This window comes from Knufia obscura, assembly GCF_036327395.1.
Source record: "Knufia obscura strain CCFEE 5817 isolate CBS 148926 chromosome Unknown scaffold_1, whole genome shotgun sequence".
Classification (NCBI taxonomy): Eukaryota; Fungi; Ascomycota; class Eurotiomycetes; order Chaetothyriales; family Trichomeriaceae; genus Knufia; species Knufia obscura.
Genome location: NW_027042687.1, coordinates 3,508,035 through 3,529,321, shown reverse-complemented (window position 1 = coordinate 3,529,321; position 21,287 = coordinate 3,508,035). Strand labels below are relative to the sequence as shown.

The 21,287-nt window shown below is 51.0% G+C and overlaps 10 protein-coding genes across 10 annotated transcripts; 3 read left to right on the top strand and 7 right to left on the bottom strand.

The window, feature by feature from the left end:
* Positions 1-153: 153 nt before the first annotated feature.
* Positions 154-1,140, bottom strand: SFT2 (protein transport protein sft2; the record flags this gene model as incomplete). The annotated part of the gene is made up of 4 exons (XM_064869781.1): positions 154-306; positions 356-506; positions 740-860; positions 918-1,140. 4 exons carry the CDS (start codon positions 1,138-1,140, stop codon positions 154-156), a joined length of 648 nt encoding a protein of 215 aa, XP_064735278.1.
* A 2,608-nt stretch (positions 1,141-3,748) lies between these two features.
* Positions 3,749-5,360, top strand: PMZ80_001334 (uncharacterized protein; the record flags this gene model as incomplete). The annotated part of the gene is made up of 2 exons (XM_064869780.1): positions 3,749-4,473; positions 4,529-5,360. The coding sequence occupies 2 exons, from the start codon at positions 3,749-3,751 to the stop codon at positions 5,358-5,360; spliced, it is 1,557 nt and encodes a 518-aa protein (XP_064735277.1).
* Positions 5,361-6,238: 878 nt separating this feature from the next.
* PMZ80_001333 (uncharacterized protein) lies at positions 6,239-7,264 on the top strand (the record flags this gene model as incomplete). Its single annotated transcript, XM_064869779.1, has 3 exons — positions 6,239-6,310; positions 6,361-6,371; positions 6,430-7,264. The coding sequence occupies 3 exons, from the start codon at positions 6,239-6,241 to the stop codon at positions 7,262-7,264; spliced, it is 918 nt and encodes a 305-aa protein (XP_064735276.1).
* Positions 7,265-8,172: 908 nt separating this feature from the next.
* Positions 8,173-9,567, bottom strand: PMZ80_001332 (uncharacterized protein; the record flags this gene model as incomplete). Its single annotated transcript, XM_064869778.1, has 2 exons — positions 8,173-9,317; positions 9,564-9,567. 2 exons carry the CDS (start codon positions 9,565-9,567, stop codon positions 8,173-8,175), a joined length of 1,149 nt encoding a protein of 382 aa, XP_064735275.1.
* A 230-nt stretch (positions 9,568-9,797) lies between these two features.
* Positions 9,798-10,666, bottom strand: PMZ80_001331 (uncharacterized protein; the record flags this gene model as incomplete). The annotated part of the gene is made up of 3 exons (XM_064869777.1): positions 9,798-9,823; positions 9,916-10,519; positions 10,571-10,666. The coding sequence occupies 3 exons, from the start codon at positions 10,664-10,666 to the stop codon at positions 9,798-9,800; spliced, it is 726 nt and encodes a 241-aa protein (XP_064735274.1).
* Positions 10,667-11,755: 1,089 nt separating this feature from the next.
* On the bottom strand, positions 11,756-12,258 carry PMZ80_001330 (uncharacterized protein; the record flags this gene model as incomplete). The annotated part of the gene is made up of 2 exons (XM_064869776.1): positions 11,756-12,207; positions 12,255-12,258. 2 exons carry the CDS (start codon positions 12,256-12,258, stop codon positions 11,756-11,758), a joined length of 456 nt encoding a protein of 151 aa, XP_064735273.1.
* Positions 12,259-12,534: 276 nt separating this feature from the next.
* On the bottom strand, positions 12,535-13,056 carry PMZ80_001329 (uncharacterized protein; the record flags this gene model as incomplete). Its single annotated transcript, XM_064869775.1, has 2 exons — positions 12,535-12,959; positions 13,032-13,056. The coding sequence occupies 2 exons, from the start codon at positions 13,054-13,056 to the stop codon at positions 12,535-12,537; spliced, it is 450 nt and encodes a 149-aa protein (XP_064735272.1).
* Positions 13,057-14,140: 1,084 nt separating this feature from the next.
* PMZ80_001328 (uncharacterized protein) lies at positions 14,141-16,750 on the bottom strand (the record flags this gene model as incomplete). Its single annotated transcript, XM_064869774.1, has 1 exon — positions 14,141-16,750. The coding sequence occupies one exon, from the start codon at positions 16,748-16,750 to the stop codon at positions 14,141-14,143; it is 2,610 nt and encodes an 869-aa protein (XP_064735271.1).
* An 874-nt stretch (positions 16,751-17,624) lies between these two features.
* Positions 17,625-18,935, bottom strand: RML2 (mitochondrial 54S ribosomal protein rml2; the record flags this gene model as incomplete). Its single annotated transcript, XM_064869773.1, has 3 exons — positions 17,625-17,726; positions 17,776-18,805; positions 18,850-18,935. 3 exons carry the CDS (start codon positions 18,933-18,935, stop codon positions 17,625-17,627), a joined length of 1,218 nt encoding a protein of 405 aa, XP_064735270.1.
* Positions 18,936-19,209: 274 nt separating this feature from the next.
* On the top strand, positions 19,210-21,275 carry PMZ80_001326 (uncharacterized protein; the record flags this gene model as incomplete). Its single annotated transcript, XM_064869772.1, has 2 exons — positions 19,210-19,799; positions 19,847-21,275. 2 exons carry the CDS (start codon positions 19,210-19,212, stop codon positions 21,273-21,275), a joined length of 2,019 nt encoding a protein of 672 aa, XP_064735269.1.
* Positions 21,276-21,287: the final 12 nt, after the last annotated feature.

The following is a 21,287-nucleotide window of genomic DNA, read 5'->3' as shown; positions in this document are numbered from 1 at the left end:
GAAGGCAGGTAACCAGGAATGGCGAAATTCGAGGTCGGCTTTTCTTGGTGTCGCATGGCGGTGAGGTGAGAAAGAATCATGCTGTACAAAAGTCGACTTGGAAGGTATGTGAGGTGTGCTGTGTCATTATATCTATACATGTCGTCGCTTTGCTCAGCCATTCATCCAGGCTGCCACTCTTCCTCCGCCTACTCGGGCGGCGAATCTCAAGCCAGTGCTTCCCATCGGGAAGTAGCTGACGAGATACCATATCAGTGCGACAAGCTGAATAATGGACGATAACAGGGTGAGGAGCGTCGAGTGTAACTGAGACATTGGTCAGCTCAGGCTCCCCACAAGCATGGGCCAAACTTACCCCGACTGCGAAATATATGGTTAGGACGATGGCGCCGAAGTATGTGGCGGTGAATGGCAGTCTTGGTCCTGAGATGAGATGCATTGCATATTGGTATGGGCCCATGAGGAACGCCCAGGAGGAGAGGAAGAGAAGCGAACCAACAGACCACCTGTCGCACAGCAGTCAGCATCAATTCTCCAAGCCATGCCGCGCATCCGACTTGTCGAAGGCGACAACAAGGCTGGTTGACATGGGTGTCTATCAGAGTACTCGGATGAAACTAGTGTTCGGGAAGCTGACATCATCACGCGATACTTGACACTATCACATGCCATCGTGTACATATTGTGAGGGTGTAGAGGAGACTTGGAAGACGCGAAGGAGATCGGCGGAGCAACTTACAGAATTGCAAACTTGCGGGGCTTGAGAGATAGAACAGGGAACAACGCGAAGCAGATCACAAAGCAAGCCAAAGCAGCCAAGTTGCATCCACCGAATATTAGCATTCTATCCCATCTGCTCACTGTTTTGTCCACGTTAGTTCTATGTTGTCTGGTCAAGGTGTGTACCGATGACTTACACGCAAACCACCCCTCCTCTTCTTCCCTCCTTGACGGTGCTGGCAGAGGTGCGCCTGGCGCTTCATGTGTAGGCAATTGTACGTAGCCTCGACTTCCAAATGGGTTGAGGTTTGAGATTGTGCTTAGCAGCGGATTGGTGGCACTGGTGTTTGCGGGTACATCAGGATCTCTCCGAGACCAACCAAGACCATTCATGGAATCGCGGAAAGATGCCGATGTCATGTTGCTTTATTCGAGTCGTTGTGTGACTCTGCCATGCACAGATACTGAGTCGTTGAAGAGCTGAGATGTGATATGCGATCGTCGGCCTGAGTCTAGCGAAGCCGGTGAGAAAAGAGAATGGCCTTTCCCGAGGCTAATGCGAGTAATGCTGCAGGCTATAGATGCAGTAGTGGCGAAAATCAAGGTTTCTTCTTCAGTGGTAGATCAACGACACTCAAGGTAGTGGTTCATCTGCTGCCTCGATGGCTGAGAAATAGCTTTGTTTGCTCCTCAAGCTCTGGCTCAGACCCGTTTCTCCGTTTCAATGTCACCTCTGGCTGCCACGTTGGACCGCAGTAGGACACAGCGCACGTCTCCAATGAAACAGTGTCAACGGGTGCTCGCAGACAAAGCAGATCCAGAAGTCTCAGCTTGAGGAGTTGATATGGGCCTCAGGTCTGCGGAGGGATGCAAGACTGCGATGATCGAAGCGGGGTCGATGCGGCTGGGTTCGAAATCCAGCAATCCAGCAGAATACGCGTGGGATGAGACGATAACGCTTTCGACCAACTTCACTGCGCAGCGATGGTCAATTTGAAGATGGAGGTGTGTGAGAAATGGCGCAGCCTGCGCAGAGACCACCACGCATGTTCAGACTGCGATTCTGGAGAAGTGGAGCTTCTTGGAAAGAACGAACCGCTAGCAAGATTGGCTGCATGATCACCCACTAAGGTTCTAGCGTCGCGCTAGTGATTGGCATTAGCTTCCTCGGCCCTCACGCAACGGTCCCCAAACATCTTCGCCCATTCACAGCACATGCCTCACCACCATCTTTTCCCATCTACATCTCTTTCTGGGCTTCGCATGATGGCTCTACGCCTCGTCACGAACCCCGCTTGTGCCGTGCTTGACGGCGCCTACTTGACAGGCATGTTGATCGTGTAGATCATTTGAACCTTGCTCAGAGCATCAGAGAGCATGCTTTCGTTGTTGAGATTCAGCTTCAGCGGGCCGAAGTTGACTTTCGTTGTGCAAAGTGGACCAAGGTAGTAACTCTATCGATACTACGAAAGTTCATGCAAAAGAACGTGCAAGCTGTGCGAATCAATGGCTCCGATGGTCACACAAAGACCAGAGCACACCAGGTGCATCAAGAATAGGGCCAACCCGACTATGCTGAGATCGTAAGGACCCATATGGCTCCGACTGAGATCTGCAGGCCAGGAATGTGGCTAGCAGCATGAACCCTTTTCCAACATTAGACACGCGTGCAGATAGTATCCAAACTCGTCGACGTCAACACTCCATTCAAGTGGCGTATAGGGTGGCCGGAACGTCGTTGTTTCGACACAGTTGTGGCTTCTATGGAAGAGGTATCCGTGACCAAAGTCTCTCTACACTTTAACTAGAAGAGGGTGTACATTGGAGACTTCAAACAGGCAGGAACGTCTTTTCCTGGAATGCATGACCTATCCAGTGTATGTCTCGGGAATGCCTAGGTCTGCGTGATGCAAGACATGAGCCACGGTCGTAGACAAAGAACTAGAGTTGAGGTTGGCTTTGTATGTCCGCTGCCTCAGCACCCACACCTCCACGCCAGCTTGATTGCCTTGCATGAGCATTTCGTTTACCTTGATTGGGTAGTTTCAATCTCATCGCATGGCAAGGTATGGCGTTGCTTGACCACTGGAGCAGTCATCTGCAGCCTCGAGGGTCTTGGTTGATGGTGAGCATTACTCGTCGAAAAGAGCAGGACCTGCATAAGATAAGAAGGCATCATCCCCTCGACTTATGATCTGCAATTCTTCTATCAATCACGGTTGCATCTTTACCTTCAACCTTGCATTCGCTGAACATCATCTTATACTTTTGTCAGCCTGTCATTGCATCAACTCAAGTCATCATACTTTGAACTTCTCGTGTACATCCGCTGTGGCTTGTGCATTTGGCCGAGAGCCGAGAGCGTGGCCTGCAGTTCACGCACCAATCCTGCCTGTAGGCGTGCCGCACTCGCCTTCAACAACCCTTGCTCCAGACCTGGTCAGAGGCTGGTGCTGGCCTGAAGTAACTTACACCGGAGCCAAGCTCGATTCCAATAACATCTTGAGGCAATTAACAACATAGCGTTCCAACATTGACATTGCCTTCCAACAATAACATACACAGCGCAACACATCTTGAATACCTATCCATTCTGTCGCCATCCACCATCACCGAGGCTCCACCAACCAAGATCTGCGGTGCTCGCTTATTATTGTCCCCGCATTCATATCCTCGACTCGACTCAGTCGGTGAAGGACGATAACATACCAATCAATTCCTGGACATCATCGCAACATCACCCCAGATCTGCCATCGTCCTCCAACCCAGATACGACTTGCGCACCGCTGTCAGATTTGACGACATTGTACTACATCGCCGGCCCGCAGTATAATATTCCGCGCATCGACCGACCATCCCGCAGTTCCCGACCCCGAGTCCTCTGCCAGCCTTCCTCAGCCAGCCAGGCTTATGGCCTGCTGATTGACCAAACATCGTGCTTGCTCAATCAAGAAACAACAGCGACAATTTATACCCGCCGGACATCCATAGGCATCCTTCAGGCAGACCATGAGTCGTGCGAACAATATGCCTTACATCAAATCAGAACCGGATGAGTTTGATACCCTGTCCAATGGATACGGCAATTTCAATTCCAACCAAAATTTCGGCAATTTCCCTCAGTCCTTTAGTGGTAGCATCGATCCGTCAGAGTTGTCAATGGGCAATGGCCACTTCAACCAGAACTACAACTTTGGTGGCCAGAACATGTCAGGTAGCTTTCATATGGGAGGAGGCGGCGCATTTAACGACGACGAAATCCTAGAGAGTCTCAACAGCCCCCAGGACTTCTCAGGCATGCAGCAGAATGGAGGTCACAGCATGAGCATGAATCAAGGACAAATGAATGGCATGTACTCCAATACTCCAGATGGCGCGCCCATCCAAAGCCCGTTCACAGCTGGGTTTGACTACAGCCAATTCCGCCCACTGGGCTCCATACCGCAACACATGTCACCTCACCAAGGCGGAACGTACATGAACAAGCGACCGAGCATGCAAGCTCAACATCGCAAGTCCTCGGCTGAACAGAGAAATCCCATGACACCCAGGACAGCCGGTATGGCCGGCTTACACATTGGCACGCCTGAATCAGGAAGCCTGCAACAGAATGGCCAGGCCATCCGAGCTCCCAATTCTGGTAGTCGACACCAGAAATCTATGTCAGGACAATTCGATGGCACACCAAGCAGTATGCACTCTTTCTTGGAGTCGCCGCTGTCATCGCCAAGCAATGTGACACATCACGCTGGGTAAGTACACCATCCCATGACAGGTGGTACAAGATCACTGACACCTCAGCCACAGGATATCCCAGACCATCAGCAGCAAACATGCTTCTCTGCCCAACAAGGTTGAGCACTCTCACAGCTCGGAAACACAGGAAGCTAAGAAGCGAAGACGTCGAGCATCACACAATGCCGTCGAGCGACGAAGACGAGACAACATCAATGAGCGTATTCAGGATCTTTCCATGCTAGTGCCTCAGCACAGACTGGATGATGACAAGATCCGCAAACAGCTTGCCAGCAACAGTCCGCTTTCCCCTAGTATGGGCGCCACCAGTATGAGCCCACCTAATGCAGCTACATCACTCCTCGCTGGAGCCAGTGGTCGACGTGCTGCGAGCACAGCAGGCAACATCACTCTTGGTCTGCCCATTGAAGAGAAGGAGAAGGGCCCGAACAAGGGTGATATTCTCAACGGCTCAGTTGCCTGGACCAGAGATCTGATGTGGGCCCTCTACAACAAGTACGTACAAGAGGATGAGCTCGCCAACTACATCAGCCAGCTCGGCGGCCAGTGGCCATTCCAGGTTTCTGAAGACGACAAGCGCATGCGCACAGAGGTGATGGACGCCATTGAGAAGAACGATCCAAGCAGCTTCTCATACACACGGCACGATGGTAGCGGCCTTCGCGTGCCAAAGCACACCACTCTATCTGGCGAGCGCATCCAAAACCAGAACGGCAACAGTCTCAGCCCGTCAAGCAACCTTGAATTGTCACCCGGCTTCCACAGCGGGGGCAGCGGTACCAACAGTGGAAGTAACCCCGCTCAACCTCAATTTTGGCATTCTGCTGGTCACGCCGGAATGAGCTTCAAGGAGGAGGATGAGTTTATGGAGCTGAACTCATAAGGATGAAGCAGGCCTTCAACAGGACAGCACAGCACACACATTGGCATAAGATTGGTAACATTTCTTCGAATATGCATGGATACCGGTAATAACGTTTGGGCAAGGCTAATTTTGATGAGTTTTTGCGATTGATGATACCCCTCTTTACGTTTGACATTTATGGAGAGTTGTTGGATTGGTTACAGTTGATTTAGGATCCAATTATTGTTGGATGAGAACGGCATGGGTATTTTCATTAGCTCTATGAGTGTGGGTGTGGCTTCGATCTCATTCCACAACATCTCGAGTTCATAGCAGTATTTTCAACTCTTCCTATATCCAAAGCCAACTCGTGCTGGGGCCAGGCCTGCGGCTACCCTTTCCTAACAAGGCAGGTGTTTCCGCCGTTGCACTTTCGCCAGTTCAGGTGACAAAGTGGATCAAAACGGCTCCTGGTTCGTCGCTGAATCCAACTCCTGCAAGATATGCTTGATTTTATGAACTTTGTATGACCCAAGGACATCCACGCAGGGCGAGCGGGATGTTTTTTCTATCGCATTAAATTCCGCCAACCGGAGAAAGGCCCGTATCTTATCTAAGCACTGCCAATTTCGTCGCGTCCGACAGTCGAGAGCTTCCCTCACCCCATATCTCCGCTGTCTTCCTCCACATTACCCCTGCTGGTTGACCGCCATTCGCCCGCTTAGTTTATTGCTCAGCTCTCACTTCTGGTTCATTTTCTTTGTCTTCTTGCTAGATAGAATTTCTTCTCAGTAGCTTCTGAACACCTCTACTCACAGTCTTCCCTCTCCCCTCTCGCTATCCAGCTCCAGCTCCGGCCAGCTCGTATACCACGCGACCAGTTCGAGCTTCGCAACCACTACATCAACACAGCCAAGATGTCGACAACACAGAAGCCTCTACCGTTCCAGTACCAGTTCGCAGCTGGTGCTGTAGCTGGTGTCTCCGAAGTACTTCTCCCACCTCATCGCGTGCAGAACAAACACTAACATGCTCACAGATTCTCCTCATGTCAGTCCTTCACGCACACGTACATCCCCCCGAGATCACCCACCTAACACTCCCGCAGGTACCCCCTCGACGTCGTCAAAACCCGAGTCCAACTCCAAGGCCGCGTCCCAGTCCCAGGCCAAGACCACTACACCTCAATGATGGACTGCTTCCGCAAAATCATCAAAAACGAAGGCACCTCCCGCCTCTACCGCGGCATCGGCGCCCCAATAATGATGGAAGCACCCAAACGCGCCACGAAATTCGCCGCAAACGACTCGTGGGGCATCTTCTACCGCAACCTGTTCGGCGTCGCGAAACAGAACCAGCCCCTCGCTATCCTCACGGGCGCAACAGCAGGCGCAACCGAGTCCCTCGTCGTTGTCCCCTTTGAGCTCGTCAAGATTAGGATGCAGGATAAGGCTAGTGCGGGAAAATACAATAGCATTATGGACTGTGTGACTAAGACGGTTAAGGCTGAGGGGCCGCTTGCGCTGTATAACGGGCTGGAGAGTACGGCTTGGAGACATATTCTGTGGAACGCGGGCTACTTCGGCTGTATCTTCCAGGTTAAGTCGCTTCTACCACCGCCGGGAGCCAGCAAGACGCAACAGACGCTCAATGATTTGGTGTCTGGTGCGGTTGGTGGGACGGTTGGTACGATTCTGAATACGCCGATGGATGTTGCGAAGACGAGGATTCAGAACTCGCCGAGAGTGCCGGGGCAGGCGCCCAAGTATAATTGGGCTTGGCCGGCGTTGGGGACGATCATGAAGGAGGAGGGTGCGGCTGCGTTGTATAAGGGGTTCTTGCCTAAGGTGTTGAGGTTGGGTCCGGGTGGTGGTGTGTTGCTTGTGGTGTACACTAATATGATGGAGTGGTTCAGAAAGATGGGTGCTCAGCCTGTTGCATAGGTTGGATCTCGAAGGATATTGTGGGCATAGTCAAGAGCATTTGGAGCCGTGTCGGGAGTCGAAGGCCGGATATAGACTGACAGTTTGGATGGTAAGCAGATCTTGGGTTTGCAGAGTGGAATCCTATGGCATCTTGGCTGTACAAAGAATCAGGGACCTCATGGCATCTATTTTCGTTTGTGCATATTTCGGAGAGAAAAGGAATCGAACAGAGACACAGGAGTCGTGGGCGGGTGAGATGAGCATATGCTGCTTCTACAGAGATGAAGCAGAGAAATATTGAAACAGAGATCGATCCATTGGCTAACCAAGCCGCACCTTCATTTCAATGTTGCTATCATAGTACTTCCTGCTAACATGCCCGAGACCGACAATATTCTGAGCAGTATACTGCTTACTGTACCCATAAACCGAGGTCTCCGACAAACACCAATATCTTCCGCCGCCGCAGCCAAGAGCGTGATGGAACTGGTTGCGGTCACGCACGCTTGCTGCAATCCGCACAGCAAGTCCCTCGCTCCACGAGCTTCCTCATCATCCGCTTCCAACGCGGACGTTTTTTGCCGGCTCCTGCCCAGTACGACTGAAGCTTGTGTTGCCATACCAAGCAGTTGTCCACTATCGAATGCCTAGCGCAGCACGAGTGCGAAGCTTTCCTCTCGCATCTGCGTCCCTGTTCAGGTAAGGAAGAAGCGTGGAAGTCTACACCTTACAACAACCAGTCGTCAAGGCCAAAAACGCAAAAGGAAAGAATTAAATTATGAATATTTGATTGATTGGTTGATTGCTGCTCACTATCCAATGCAGATAGCTCAAAACTCCCGAACTCCAGAACCGGCATCAACATCTATACACTGCGTCTACTCATCGTCATTAACTCGTCATCCCCGTCGTCAACAACCACCTCCTTACCTCTCACTCCACGTACTCAAAACACTCATCGTAACACTCTTTCTCCGTCCTCCCTTTCCTTCCTCCAATGCACCAACATCAAACTCCCCCAAAAAATCCTCCGCCCCCTTCAAAATCCACTCAATCTCCCTCCCAAACGCTGCATCCCGTTCCCCCGTCCTCTGTTCATCCATCCCACCGCCGGCAATAATGTTTATCACATGTGGGTGGTCGCCTTCTGCGACGTGGCGTGCACACGCGCTGGTTTGAGCTGATGCTTCGATCATCTGGCGTTTTAGAACACGCTTTGCGGACTGCACTTGGAGGAACCATGAGTCGATCTGGCGAAGGTGGGTGCGGAGCGTGAAGATTAGGTAGGGGTCTGGACTCGGTTTTGTAGGAGGTTGAGGTTGGGGTGGGGGCTGTGGTCGGGATTGTGGTTGTAGTTGTGGTTGTGGTTGTGGTTGTGGTTGTGTTGGGCGTTTGCGGAGGGAGAGGATGCGTTTGAGGCCGCCGGTGGGAGGCTGTTCTGGAGTGGTGGCGTTTTCGGCGCTGCTGTTGCTTTTGCTGTTGCAGCTACCACTGGCTTTGGTGGTCAAGCTTGAGCCCGAACTTGATGTTGAAGTCAGGCTTGTGCCCTCGAGTAACTCGTCCAGCTTCTTCCGGACTATATAGTCCAGCTCGTCTAAACCGTCAAGAATGATCTCAAGTCTGTTGTTCGTCGTCATGGCTTTTGTGACTTTGTTGGCTAAGGTGCTTGGGACGGGCTCGGGGGCATGGTGTAGGGTCTTGTGGATGAAGTAGGATAGACGGGGGCTACGTCTTCGTACGGGAGACAGTTCTGGCGAGGAGTTCCTTCGTGGAGGGGCGGGTCGTGAGAAGTTCGGAACCGTCGGTCCTGGTGAGCCTGTGCTGGTTAGCAATGGTCTTTCACCTCCTGTCTTGAGATGGCGGAAATTCGTGGGTTCGCTGATGTATGGTGATGACTTCTGGGCCTTAAGATCCTCCGAAGTGATGAAGGGGAGGCCATTCGATTCCGGCTTGGGTTTTAGGTCTTCATGTGCTTTCATTACGACAGGAGGACGGCCTGCACCTTTGTGAGCAGTCACTGCCTGAGGCAGTGCTGGTGGTGGCATGGATGTTGAGGTGTCGATCCTCGAACCTGCGAAGGACCAGTTGTAGCTCTACTTCCTAGAGAGCAAATGGTTTTCTAGAAGTGGCAGTTTCCAGGCACAAATATTGCTGTAGGGCTGGCTTTAGCTGCCTGCAACCTGGCCAGAATGTATGAAGGGACTCTCTAGCCGATGGTAGAACGTCTCGTTGATGTACCGTTGGCAGCGTCTTTGTCTTTTGCAGCGCTGTTGTTAGGCCACCATGTATCAAGGAAGCGCGTTGAGCTGGCGGCGACTCATTGTCGCGTTATTGGTAACATGAACAAATGTGAGAACAAATGTGAGAACAAAGCAAGCACAAAGATCCCACATCGCAGTCTGTTCTGCAACGGTGGGTTGACTTGCGGGCCTTGTACCATGGGACGTTGTTCATTGTAGAATGCTGGAAGGAGATTGTTTCATCGAGCTTGTGAATCTTCCGGCCGGCGTAGTCGCACATTGCATTCACGGTTTCCGACGGTATCTAGCCGCTACTCATCTCGATCCTTTCGCAAACCTGCGGCCACGATTAGCAGCAGCAGCAGCAATGTCCACAGCAGCCATCACATTCCATGCAATGTCTGAAGCACAGTACTTGGCAACACGGACACTTGGTCTTGTTCGAACCCGGCTTGATCCACTCATTCACGTAGTTCCTTGCATCTTCTCCATATTCAATGTACCCTCCACACTGGCAATGTCCTCGTCTCCACGCCTTTGCTAGATTGCTGTTGCTGCGATATGTGAAGAAGACATCTCGCTCATCCCAGTAGGATAGCTCAATCGAAACGAATTTGTGGCAGCTATGACAGAAGCGAGTGGGTGACAGATTCCAGCCCTCGCCGAGCCGGTTGAACAAGAACGTTATCTCTGCCTCATCGACGCGGTTTCGATGTTCGTGATCAAGCTTCTTCCTGTGAGCCACCCAATGATCAATCTCTCCTTCAGTGGCATCATCTTCCAAGGGCTCGTTCTCAAGAAAACACTCTCGAACGCCTGCTTCTTCACCGTGCTTGAGCTTTTCTGGCAATGCTAAGAGCTTTGGATTGCTGCTGATAGCACGAGTAAAGGTTTTGCAGGTGAGTGCAAGGCAGACCCTATCTGCGGTGGTAAGGACTGGATGCTCGAAGATGGACAGCTGGATTTCCCTAGGCATTCGCAGGAGTATGACCCGTAGCAGATTATTATTGGCCTTATAGGCATCGTTGAGCATCTTGTATCGATCAGCACTCGAAAACGTAGACAATTATTGATGCTTACTTACTCCTGTAGGAAAGGTGATGAAGGGTGGTGGCGGCGGCACAGTCGTTGGTACCATGGTGACTGGTATCTCTTCAGATGTCTCACTTTTGACTGCCATCTTGGAGGAGAGGTGCGGTGGCCGAGAAAGAAGTCGTATGTTCTGCTAAAAAAAATTCGAACACGTGGAAGGCGCACTTGATTCTGGAAAAGAGAGAAAGAACGCGTCCAACAGACGCGTCCGACACGGAACACACCTTCCACACCCAGTCATGCAATTCTTCAAGCATGATTCATTGCTGGCAGCCCAAGAAGTAAAAGATGTTGAATATGTACTCACCTTGATACGTGGGTGGTATTGTTCGGCTCTCATTCCAGCATGAGATGAAGGCTGGGTAAAGCAGTGCACCAGAACCGTCTCTGCTCACAACCATGTCTCATTCAATGACACCCATGCCCACAAAAATCTATCCCAATCTCACCTTCGAATCAAGACAGGGTCCGATGCCAATAGACATGCCACTCTTTCAGTCGTACCGTCTTCGCACCGCGGCATAATCCACATCTATGCCCTTCCATATTCCTCTAACCGTCATGCGTCTTCTGTTTTCCGGTACGCGATCCAACGCCCCACAACATCCCTCTTGGTCGACATAGCAATCCAAATGACAGCAATCTGAGCATTAGTAGCAGGGAATGGCGCTGAAATCCTTCATTATCGACCAAAGGCGCCTGAACTATCAGCTCTGGCCGTAGAGGTTGGACTGAAATAGCTCATATCGCATGCCGTGAGCAGCGGAAACACTTTGCTTGAACACTGCAATCCGCGCATGCACTTCGATCCCGAAATCTGCTAAGACATTAGATCCCAAGGTACGAGGGACTGATCATTACGACGGGATCGCGCACAGAGGAGACGTCGAGGAGCTGTTGAGGAAACGCAAACTCCTTCCGGAATTGCGGGAAAAGGTTGTTCCGAAAAGTGCTCTTGCACCGTTTCGAGGCAGCCCCCTCAATCCACGACCGCGTTACTATTTCGTCAATGCCCAAATTATCATAATGTTACCTATAATCACAAGTCTTTCTTACATATGATCAGAATTTGGTGTTTTATGAACCGCGAATGTCTGTCGCAGGCCTAAGTCTAGTCTCAATGCTTTGCTACACCCCAGAACGCGCTCACAATGAATACAACACAACCACCAAAGCATTAACTCGACGTTGAGCCCCTGCCTCCCCCTTCCCTCCCCAAGGTAGGCCGAAACTCCAAGTCCAACTCATCCATCAACAAATTCGCCTTCTCATGATCGATGTCCCGCTTCCCCTGCCTTTCAAGCTCGCCCCTCGCTGCCGCCTTGACACCCAACAACATCTTGATCTCCTCCGGATCCTTCCAGCCCATGATCTGCGCAACAATCTTTAGCCACAACCGCAAATGTCCCGTGTCAACGCCTGATGAGTCCGTCTCTGATGGATGCAATTTCTTCATATTCTCAAGTCGTGCTGTGGCATCGGTATTGAGGAACAGGTGAGTGAATTGGTTGAAGCGCTCGCGCTCTTTGGGACCATCGGGTGCTCTGAGGTACTGGATCGTGTGGCCCCACAGTCCGGCATTTGCGATCGAGGTAGGTGTGGATTGGTCAATGATTGTGTTGATTTCTTCTGGCAGGAATGGTTAGCGAAGGCGAGTCGAGCTGGCAGGGACTTACCCATGATTATCTACCATTTAGACTTCTCTGAAGTTGTTCAGCTGGTTCAGGCGCTTCTGGTTGAGGCGTGCGGCACGCTGGGGAGTATACGAAGGCGAATGCGTGAGAGGAAAAGATACACGCCATGTCGTTTGTCACCACGGCAGGCTCGTCACGATCAAAGGAGCAAACACATTCAGAAAGAATCGATCATGCACATCCCATTCAGATCTTGTACCAGCGCTCATTGTCGCATTCGCTTTTCACCCTCTCTGTCACATCATGCTGCATCCCAGAAGACCTATAATCTGCCAAGCTTCCACCGCTCAGCAACGATGCACCTCGCCACGACCATTTCACCATCCACCGGCACCAGATTCATTTGCATCCACTCAACACCCAACAACTTCTTCACCTGCCCCGGATCCTCCCACTCCAAAATATCAGCAACGTCCCTCAGCAACTCTCGTAAATCCTCAACTCGCATCTCGCCTAGCCCCTGCGAAACGTGCTCCTTCATCTGTTCTTTCGTTCTCCGCACCACCTTTCCTTGTGTCTCGAACTCATCATCGCCGAATAGCTCGATCCACATGTCAGCTTTCATCTGGTCGGCTTTCGGCCTATCTCTCTTGTTGAGGGGCTGGACGTGGGAGATGCTGTGGTATGGTTGGGCGGCGGTAGCGATGGACTTGGGCGTTGCGAGGGAGATGATGTGGTTGATGCTTGCTGTGGGGTGTCAGTTGGGAAGCTGGGGCGGACGGGGACGGGTGTGTCGTCTGGGCTGGGAGATAAGCTTACCTCGCTTGTCATGGTAGGAACTCATGTTGTTTATTTACGTAGTTACACTTGACTTGTGAAGAGAGAGAAAATTGCCTACCAATTCGCTCTGGCATGGCTTTTATGGAAGGCATGGTTTGCTACACGAGACACAAGCAAGAACTCTCACCGCGGCGTAGACTTACGCATTGTCTACCTGCATCATATGTCATCAAGGACAAGGCAGCAATGCGCCCAGTGCTTGTCCTAGTAAGATTGGGTGCAAGGAAAGGAGAAGTCATAAGCGAATCGGAAACTGCAGCAATATCGCGAAAACAGCTCCTCTCATAGTGACTGCGTTCATCTTTTGTGCTGCCTGTCTGTCTGACCTTATTCAGCAGTCAACAAGAACGATGCAGAAACCGACAATGGTAATTCGACATGCCGGGCTGGACGTTCAAATACTATCTAGACAATTCCCTCCCGCATCTACAGGCTCATTCACAATCAGCAACAGCCATGAACACATGCCCCTGGACGGACGGTCAAGATCCTGTCTATTGATCCTCCAGGCAGTGAAGACGAAGAATAAGTGCATTCAACCAATAACCCTCGCCTCCAACCAAGTGCTCCCGCCTTGTGTCTAAACATTATAGCCCTGATCAACTCAATCATCAATCTAGCAACGGCAATATCCATCGCAGCCACCAAACACCTCGCGGCCACGAACAACTCTTCTTTAAATCCGCCGATTCAACTCAGACAGACTAACGAGAACGATCAACTGTTTACCCCCTTGGATGCGAATGAGATGAGGCTTGTAACGCGCTGGGTCCCTTTCGAGAATAAACCTGGATGACGTTGAGAATCGTTCTCTAGAAGGCAGGTCAAAGGATGTAGTTGAGTTCGGGTAATATATAGATATTACAATGCCAAGGGTGATTGGGAATGAAGCAGAGAGCGGGGATGGAGAAGGAAAGGAGCCTTGAAGTGGCGTCGGAGTTGTGATGTGCATTTTCATCCCTATCATATACATTGAAATACGCCCAAACCGCTCACAACACCTATCCTTCCTCCCGTGGGTATCATTTGTCTTCATTCAGATTCGTCCTGCCCCGAATACCTTGCCGTTGCTCCCATGAAGCATAAATTCATGTCTGCTGACCCGGCGTGTCGCCAGTTCTCCAATCCCCATACATCCACTCACCGTTCTCCGGCATCTGCATGTCATTCCAGTTTCCAGGCGTCATCCCTGTTGGGCCCGGCGTAAATCCTGACGGTCCAGGTGTGAATCCTGTTGGGCCCGGAGTGTAGCCCGAGGGATCAGGCGTGAAGCCTGTCCCACCGAATACGTTCCCGAAGCCATTCTGCTCATTGTTGCTGTTCTGGTTAGACTTCAGTGGATTGAGGATGCTGTACTGCGTGTTCGAACTGTTGCCGCTCCGAGGTTGCGATGGTATAATACCAGGAACGAATGGACCTTGTTCGACACCGCTGTTATCTTTTGGCACTTGGCTTGCATAGAATGGTTGCATGTTGTCGATGTCACTATCATTAGGAGGAGAGAATGAAGTATGAGAAGAAGTGTGATGCGATGAGCTTGATGCAGATGGTGTAGGCTGATTGGAATGTGATGACCCGGTAGATTGTCCATCGCCAGTGGGTGACTTGCCCTGTATGGCATTGCCAAACGCATGATCGTAACCGTTCTGACCAGAAGAACCAGGACTAGCGCCAATTGGCACTCCTTTGAAAGGTGGATGCGCTGCACCCTGAGCAGGGTGGTGATGAGTCATTGGGTTGTAACCCATGGAACCAAAGTCAACGTTGGTATCCAGCTGTCCTGAGTTTATTGGTTCGACGCCTCTTGCTTGATATCCCAGTGATTGTGTTTCTCTAAGTTCGTAGATTGCTGTGCATCTGACCGCATCCGTGTTGGCGGGGCATTCAGCGGCTGGTCGATTTACATATCGGTTCGGTCCAAGAGGTGATGGAATGTTCAAGCCGCTTCCTTCCAGATCGACATCGAGCTGAACCAAGAAGGACTCCGTCAAAGGGTTCTTGTTTCTCAGTGCCATCATTGCTGACAGCAAGAACGTCAATGATGCAGCGACCGTTGCATCTTCTTTCTTGGACTTCAAGTATTGCACGAAGACTCTCGCTGCTACATACAAACAGAAGGCGATGAAAGGATTGAGGTGCGACAGGTCTTGATGGCTGCACATTTTCATGATATTTGTGATCTGGTCAGCTGCGACGATACAACGTCGTTTTGATTCGGCACTGATTTGAGGTGCTAGTCGATGCTTGTCAGCCTTGAAGATAGCTGCTTGGTGTAAGCAAATGGCAGAAGTATGAATGTTCATGTTCGCGAACACAATGTTTGGATCGTTCAAGCCATAAGGAAGCCGTAAATGTGCTGGTAGTGATAGAGAGGTGTTGAGCAGAATGTTGTCAATGCTTCGATGTCGTTTCCAGAATCCTCCGTTTAGGTCATGGTCATTATCATCATCTGCTGGTCTGTGAAGATGTGTCAGATTGCGCCCGAAAAGAGTTGCCAGCAAGCACACTCCGGCGAACGAAGACAGCCCAGAAGTTCCTTCTCCTGCCATCACATCTTGCAGAGCGGGCGCGGGCTCCGCCTTCCCTGTAAGAAAGGCCTCTTCGCTTGCAGGCAGGTTGGTCAAAATGTCTCTTTCGTCGATTGACATCGGCCAGCCTGTGCCTATACTGGCATATCGGTCATTGCAGTAAGCCATCCAGAACGTCCTCCTCCGTTCTTCACGTTCAATCCAGTCTTTCGGCGGAGCCATTGTTTGCTTTACGTCTAGTCCGACCCGATCTTGCCGATGGAGGCCCATGAGTTGTGATATCCTCGTTCCGTCACCGCATGTCATCCATGCTCGAGGAAAGTACATGGCCTTGAACTCGTAGGTAGCAATGAGGATGAATGCCTGAGCGTGAGGAACGGATATGAAGCTTTCACCATGTCCTTTCATTTGATCCTGTTCGATGTACTTGCGCGCCTTCTGGTAGAACTGCTCGGCTGAGGTTTTATATTGAGGAAGCATACCGCAAGCATGGGCCCACATAATATACCTCAAGCAGACTGGTGGTCTCTGATTCATGGGCATGTTTAGTGAAGCCATGAAGCGCGGTCTGTGTATCATTGGCATTGAAGGATGTACTTTCTCGAAATAGGTATTGTATAGCTCGTCCATAACGTCCTGTGGCGGCAGCGGCTCCTCGAGTCCCAGCGATATCATGTCCCAATTGAAGTCTTCGATACCGCCCATGCCATAGGCCTCGTTCAAATTGAGATTGGGGTCGATCATATCGGCGTCCTGTCCTATCCCAACCATGCTGTCTGCATTCATGGAAGAAGTATTGAACATGTTCATGCCACCACTGGTCGCAGGAAATGATTGCTGTTGCTGCTCAAGTGGTGCTGGCTGAGGCGGACTCCGATCATCGCCCTGCGAGGTCAACAAAGTCTCAACCTGCTTCAGACGGGCTTCCAGCTCTTTCACATATCCTCTCTTCGGACCACTCTTCTTCCGCACCTCATCATACTCGCAAGGGTGTCCTAAGCGAGCGCATGTGGAACACTTCGGTCTCTTGCTGTCGCATTTCAGCTTCCGCTTTCGACAGGTGCCGCATGCTAGCACTCTTCTTGGGTCTGAAGCCTTTCTGGGTTCTCCGTTGCTTGGGGAAGAAGATTTGGGCGCAGCAGGTTGCGCCGATGTCTGGACGTCGGCCATATTAGTCGAGCCGGTGCCGTTAATGGTTGCGGCCTACAACGGACGGATCGAAAACAAAGTCGATGAGCCCAAGTAACAGAGTCGGGACGATATACGTGTCTCCCCCTTCTGCTACGATGTACTGCCCCAGGCACCAGTATTATCGTACGTACATGTGATGGGCGCTGTCGATGATATTCGGTAACTGGGAGCACGGCAATGTATTATTGGAAGGCCAACGCTGGCGATTGCAACACGAATGCACAGTATGTTCCACGGTAACCTGATCGATCGCTTTGGCAGCGCTTCAATCAAGACACATCTCAAGACCCGTATGAAGGGTATGAGCAGCAGAAGCACCGCTACCGTTAGCTCAGCAAGCGGGAATCCATGTCGACTTCTCATGCGCATCGGCTCGCGGGGGGCCTAAAGCCCTTAGTACCGAGACCATGGTTATCGCCGTGAGAGATTTCGGTCCTTTTTGGCTGATCCGCTAATGGTGTTTGGGAATTTGTGCCGATGCTTTCTAGACGAGGGGCCGAGAATCATGGGATGCATACGAGTAGAATACTTCGAAAAGCCAGGAAATATGGGAGGCCACGGCAAGCACGCATCACAGCCAAGGTTCTGCGTCGCACCTACTCCGATCACAAAATGTCGACAACATCAAGGAGGCACGACCATCATCTGTATAAGGACATTAGAGTGCTGGCAACATTGCCCAAGGTTCTGCTTGTTCTTGGAGACACCGGTAATTCAAGCTGACGTATGGAGCCATTGGAACCCTCGACAAGATGCCGTACTTGTACGAAACTTTGACGTTCATTGCACTTGCTTTTGTGGTATGTATACATCGAAGCCACAGCAACAAGAGCTGATATAATGTACATGGAAACTATGCGTAACCTCTTCGTCTCTTGCCCTGGTTTCTCGGCCGCTCCTGCACGACGAGACGGTTGATCTTGTGTTTCGGTCTTGTCTTGTAACCAGATTTGGTCTGAATTGATGTCAGTAGGTTTCATGTAAAAGATAGTCTCTTCACTTACCGGCACGCCCCACGGACTGACAGGCACTTTGTCACCCTTTGATTTACCTCTACCACCACCATGAGGATGGTCGACTGTGTTCATGGCGGTACCTCGCACAGTTGGGCGGATACCTAGCCACCTCTTCCTGCCAGCTTTTCCAAGAGAAGTGTACTTGTAGTTGGCATTGCTAGCAACGCCAATGGTGGCAATAGCGTCTTTATCGATCAGTCGAATCTCACCACTCGACAGCTTCACCGTGACATAGTTGGCAGCCTTCTCAAACTTGATCAGCTGCTCCTGCGATAAGGATGCGATATCCAGTGTGCCCGTATCCCCCATTGCTTTGACCATTTCCTTCTGAACAACGTCTTCGCCCTTGCCAATGATGATACCATGTGTGCCTGCGCTCCTTGCAAACTTGCCATACGAGTCCTTGTTGGGCGCAATGTTGAAGATTGGAGTGCCAACTGGTATCATGCCCAGCTTTAAGCAGTTTCCTCTCATCGCAGTCTTTGAAGCAATCACACCCATGTCGACCGAGTCACCCATATCCTTCAGTAACTCTTTCGGCAAGCCTGCGCGATATGAAGTCACCACATCACCAGCTCTCATGCCTTCAGCTGCCAGGATATAGCTCTGCTTGCCCGTCTTAGCATCCCTCACCAGGGCAATATGGGCTGATCTGTTCGGGTCGTGTTCGATTCGTTCGACATAATGTTGGCCTGGGGCTGATCTATCGAAGTCGACTGTGCGTATCCTACGCTTATGGCCACCACCTCTGTGTCTCACAGTGATTCTGCCTGTCCTGTTCCGCCCACCTCTTGCGTGGCCTTTCTTTGGGAAAGTAAGGGCATGGACTGGCCGTCCTTTCCACAGGTGATCGTTCTGAGGCCTGATCAGATGTCGCAGACCTGGCGTTCTAGGCGTATATCTCCTCAATGCCGAATTTGTTTTTCTTTGAAGAGCGGTACTCTGAGGTAAAGCTGTCGGTAAGACCGCGTCTTCTTGGGTGCGGCTGGGAGCAATAGGATCAACCACTTGGGCGTAGCTACGCCGAGCAATGCTGCTGAAACTCTGACATTGGATACATACCCTGCGAAGGGGTATCCTGGGTTGTAGCATTTATCCAGTATCCGACAAGCAAGATGCTGCTGCCGATAATGATGACTAGATCGCATGGTGTCAACATGGTCTGCTGCTCTATCGAAACTCGAACGAGGCTGAGAGCGGAGCCTTGTCGCGACCCTTTGTTCTTTCCGCCGTAACGGAAACAACAACGCGTGCTTTCCTACTACCCAGCTCCACAGGCAGCACCATTGCATCGTTGTCTATTCTTGCACCTGTGGTTAAGCAATTGTCTCGGATGGCACGAAGTTGCCTATTGTAGCACCTTCAATCTTGAGTGGATGCTGCATGCTTGCCAGTGAGAGAGTCAAACGTGTCGATCCCCCCATGGACGCCGGCTTCTACGCGGGCAGGAGGCTCTCATACGATGGTCATTTGTGTACAGTACGATATCACGGCCCTCTTGCTGGCACTACTGGTGCATGGCTAGGTGTTGAGTGGGATGATGCCTCTCGAGGCAAGCATGATGGAAAGTACAAAGGCGAGCAGATCTTCCAATGTGACTCGCTGTCTTCTACTGCAGCGTCCTTCATAAGGCCAAATCGCAAGCCGGATCAGGAACGTACTGTGCTAGAAGCAATTAAATACAAGTATGACACAGATCCAACAGATGCCACGTCCGATGTCGATGTAGTTGTCATATCTGGTAAGGTTGCCGAAGAGGTAGGCTTCGACAAGATTGCAAGAGAACAATCACAACTTGCTGAGCTGAGGGTAGTACTGGTCGATCAGTTCGTGGTCAACGGTATTACGCCTCGTGGTTCAGCTCCGGACAGCCTGCCTGATGCACAGAACGAGCTGTCAGCGATGTGTCCTAACATAACGGAGCTGGATCTTGGCTGGAATACCATTGAGCATTGGTCACAAGCTGCAGAAATTTGTGCCGCCTTGCCGAAGCTGACTACCCTGAGACTCGGGTATGCCATAACGATCCATTTGGAAATGCCTTGCTTATTTGTCTCAGTGGTTTGCGCTTTGCATCGTTTCGCACGTCTTCCGCTTCGAGTCCCCTAGCACAGATCAAAGAGCTTCACCTCGAAGAATGTCTTCTTACTGCTGACGAGATTTGTGATATGTTCAAGGACTCTAGCGACTTCTCGAGCCTGCAAGAACTCTACCTTTCTGGCAATGGGCTGTCTACCTTGGAACCTACAAACAAGCGACCACTGCCTTGCATCCGAAATGTCAGATCGGTCGTGCTCGAGAACAATCATTTCACAGATCTTGAATGTCTGGCGTCGATAACGAGGTTATTTCCGCAAGTCAAAGCACTGTCACTACAAGGAAATCACATCTCGATGATAGGACAGAAGTCCAGTCCGACTGGTTGTACCTATCCTCAAATTGAGGCTCTCAACATCTCACATAACCGAATCGACTCGTATGCCTGCATTGACAGTCTGCCTCAACTTCTGCCTAGTCTTTCTTCTTTGAGGATCACCAACAATCCACTTTTCGACCAGAGCGAACAAGCGGCTGCAAAAGACCCCAGAGCCTCCGACAAGTCCTTCTACCTTACCCTTGCACGGGTGCCAACTTTGACAACACTCAACCATGCGAAGATCAACGCGCGAGAACGCCAAGAAGGAGAGATCTACTACCTCTCAATCGCAGAAAAAGAACTCGGAGCTGTGTTCTCAGCAAACAAAGACAAAAACAAGGCCGAAATCATAGCCGAAGCGAAAAGTCTCCATCCTCAGTACCAGCCCCTTACTCTCAAATACGATCGTCCCTCTATTATCGAGCAATTCCTCAACCCTCTGGAGGTGAACGGCAAGGCGTCAACGGATGCTTTCAAAGCTCCGGAGCAGATTTATCCACCTGGATCGCTTGGAGCACGTCTTGTCACAGCCACATTCTACATAACAACAAGAGGAACAGAAAACACGGCAGCAGAGATCACCCTGCGGCTCCCTTCGTCGCTTCCTGCGACTCGAGTCATGTCCATTCTGCTTCAACATCCAGCTTTTCAAGCTGATCTCAGACCTTTGCAATTCAACCTCGTCTACGAGTCAACGGAACTCGACCCGGTCGATACGACAGCTGAGAGCACGACCAAGAGTGCCATTTATGGTAAGAAGCTTACAGCCGAGGAGAAGAGAAGCTTGTGGAAGGGATTCGGAGACTGGGATGCTGATGCCATTGTCGATGATGCTCTGCAGCAACAGGCTGATCTAGCAAATGGTGATGTACAAGATCAAGGTGGAGCGAAAGCGATGGATGAACACTGGACTGAAGATGGAGCATTTCTAATTCGCGAGGGTCGAAAGTGGAAAAGAAGAGAGATCGTGATACCACATGCATTGAAGAGACCCTGGGGTGACTGGATCGAAGACGCTAAAGAGGTTAGGATTAGGATTGAGCCTTTCGAGCGCACACCATGGGGGAAATGAAGAACTTCTCAC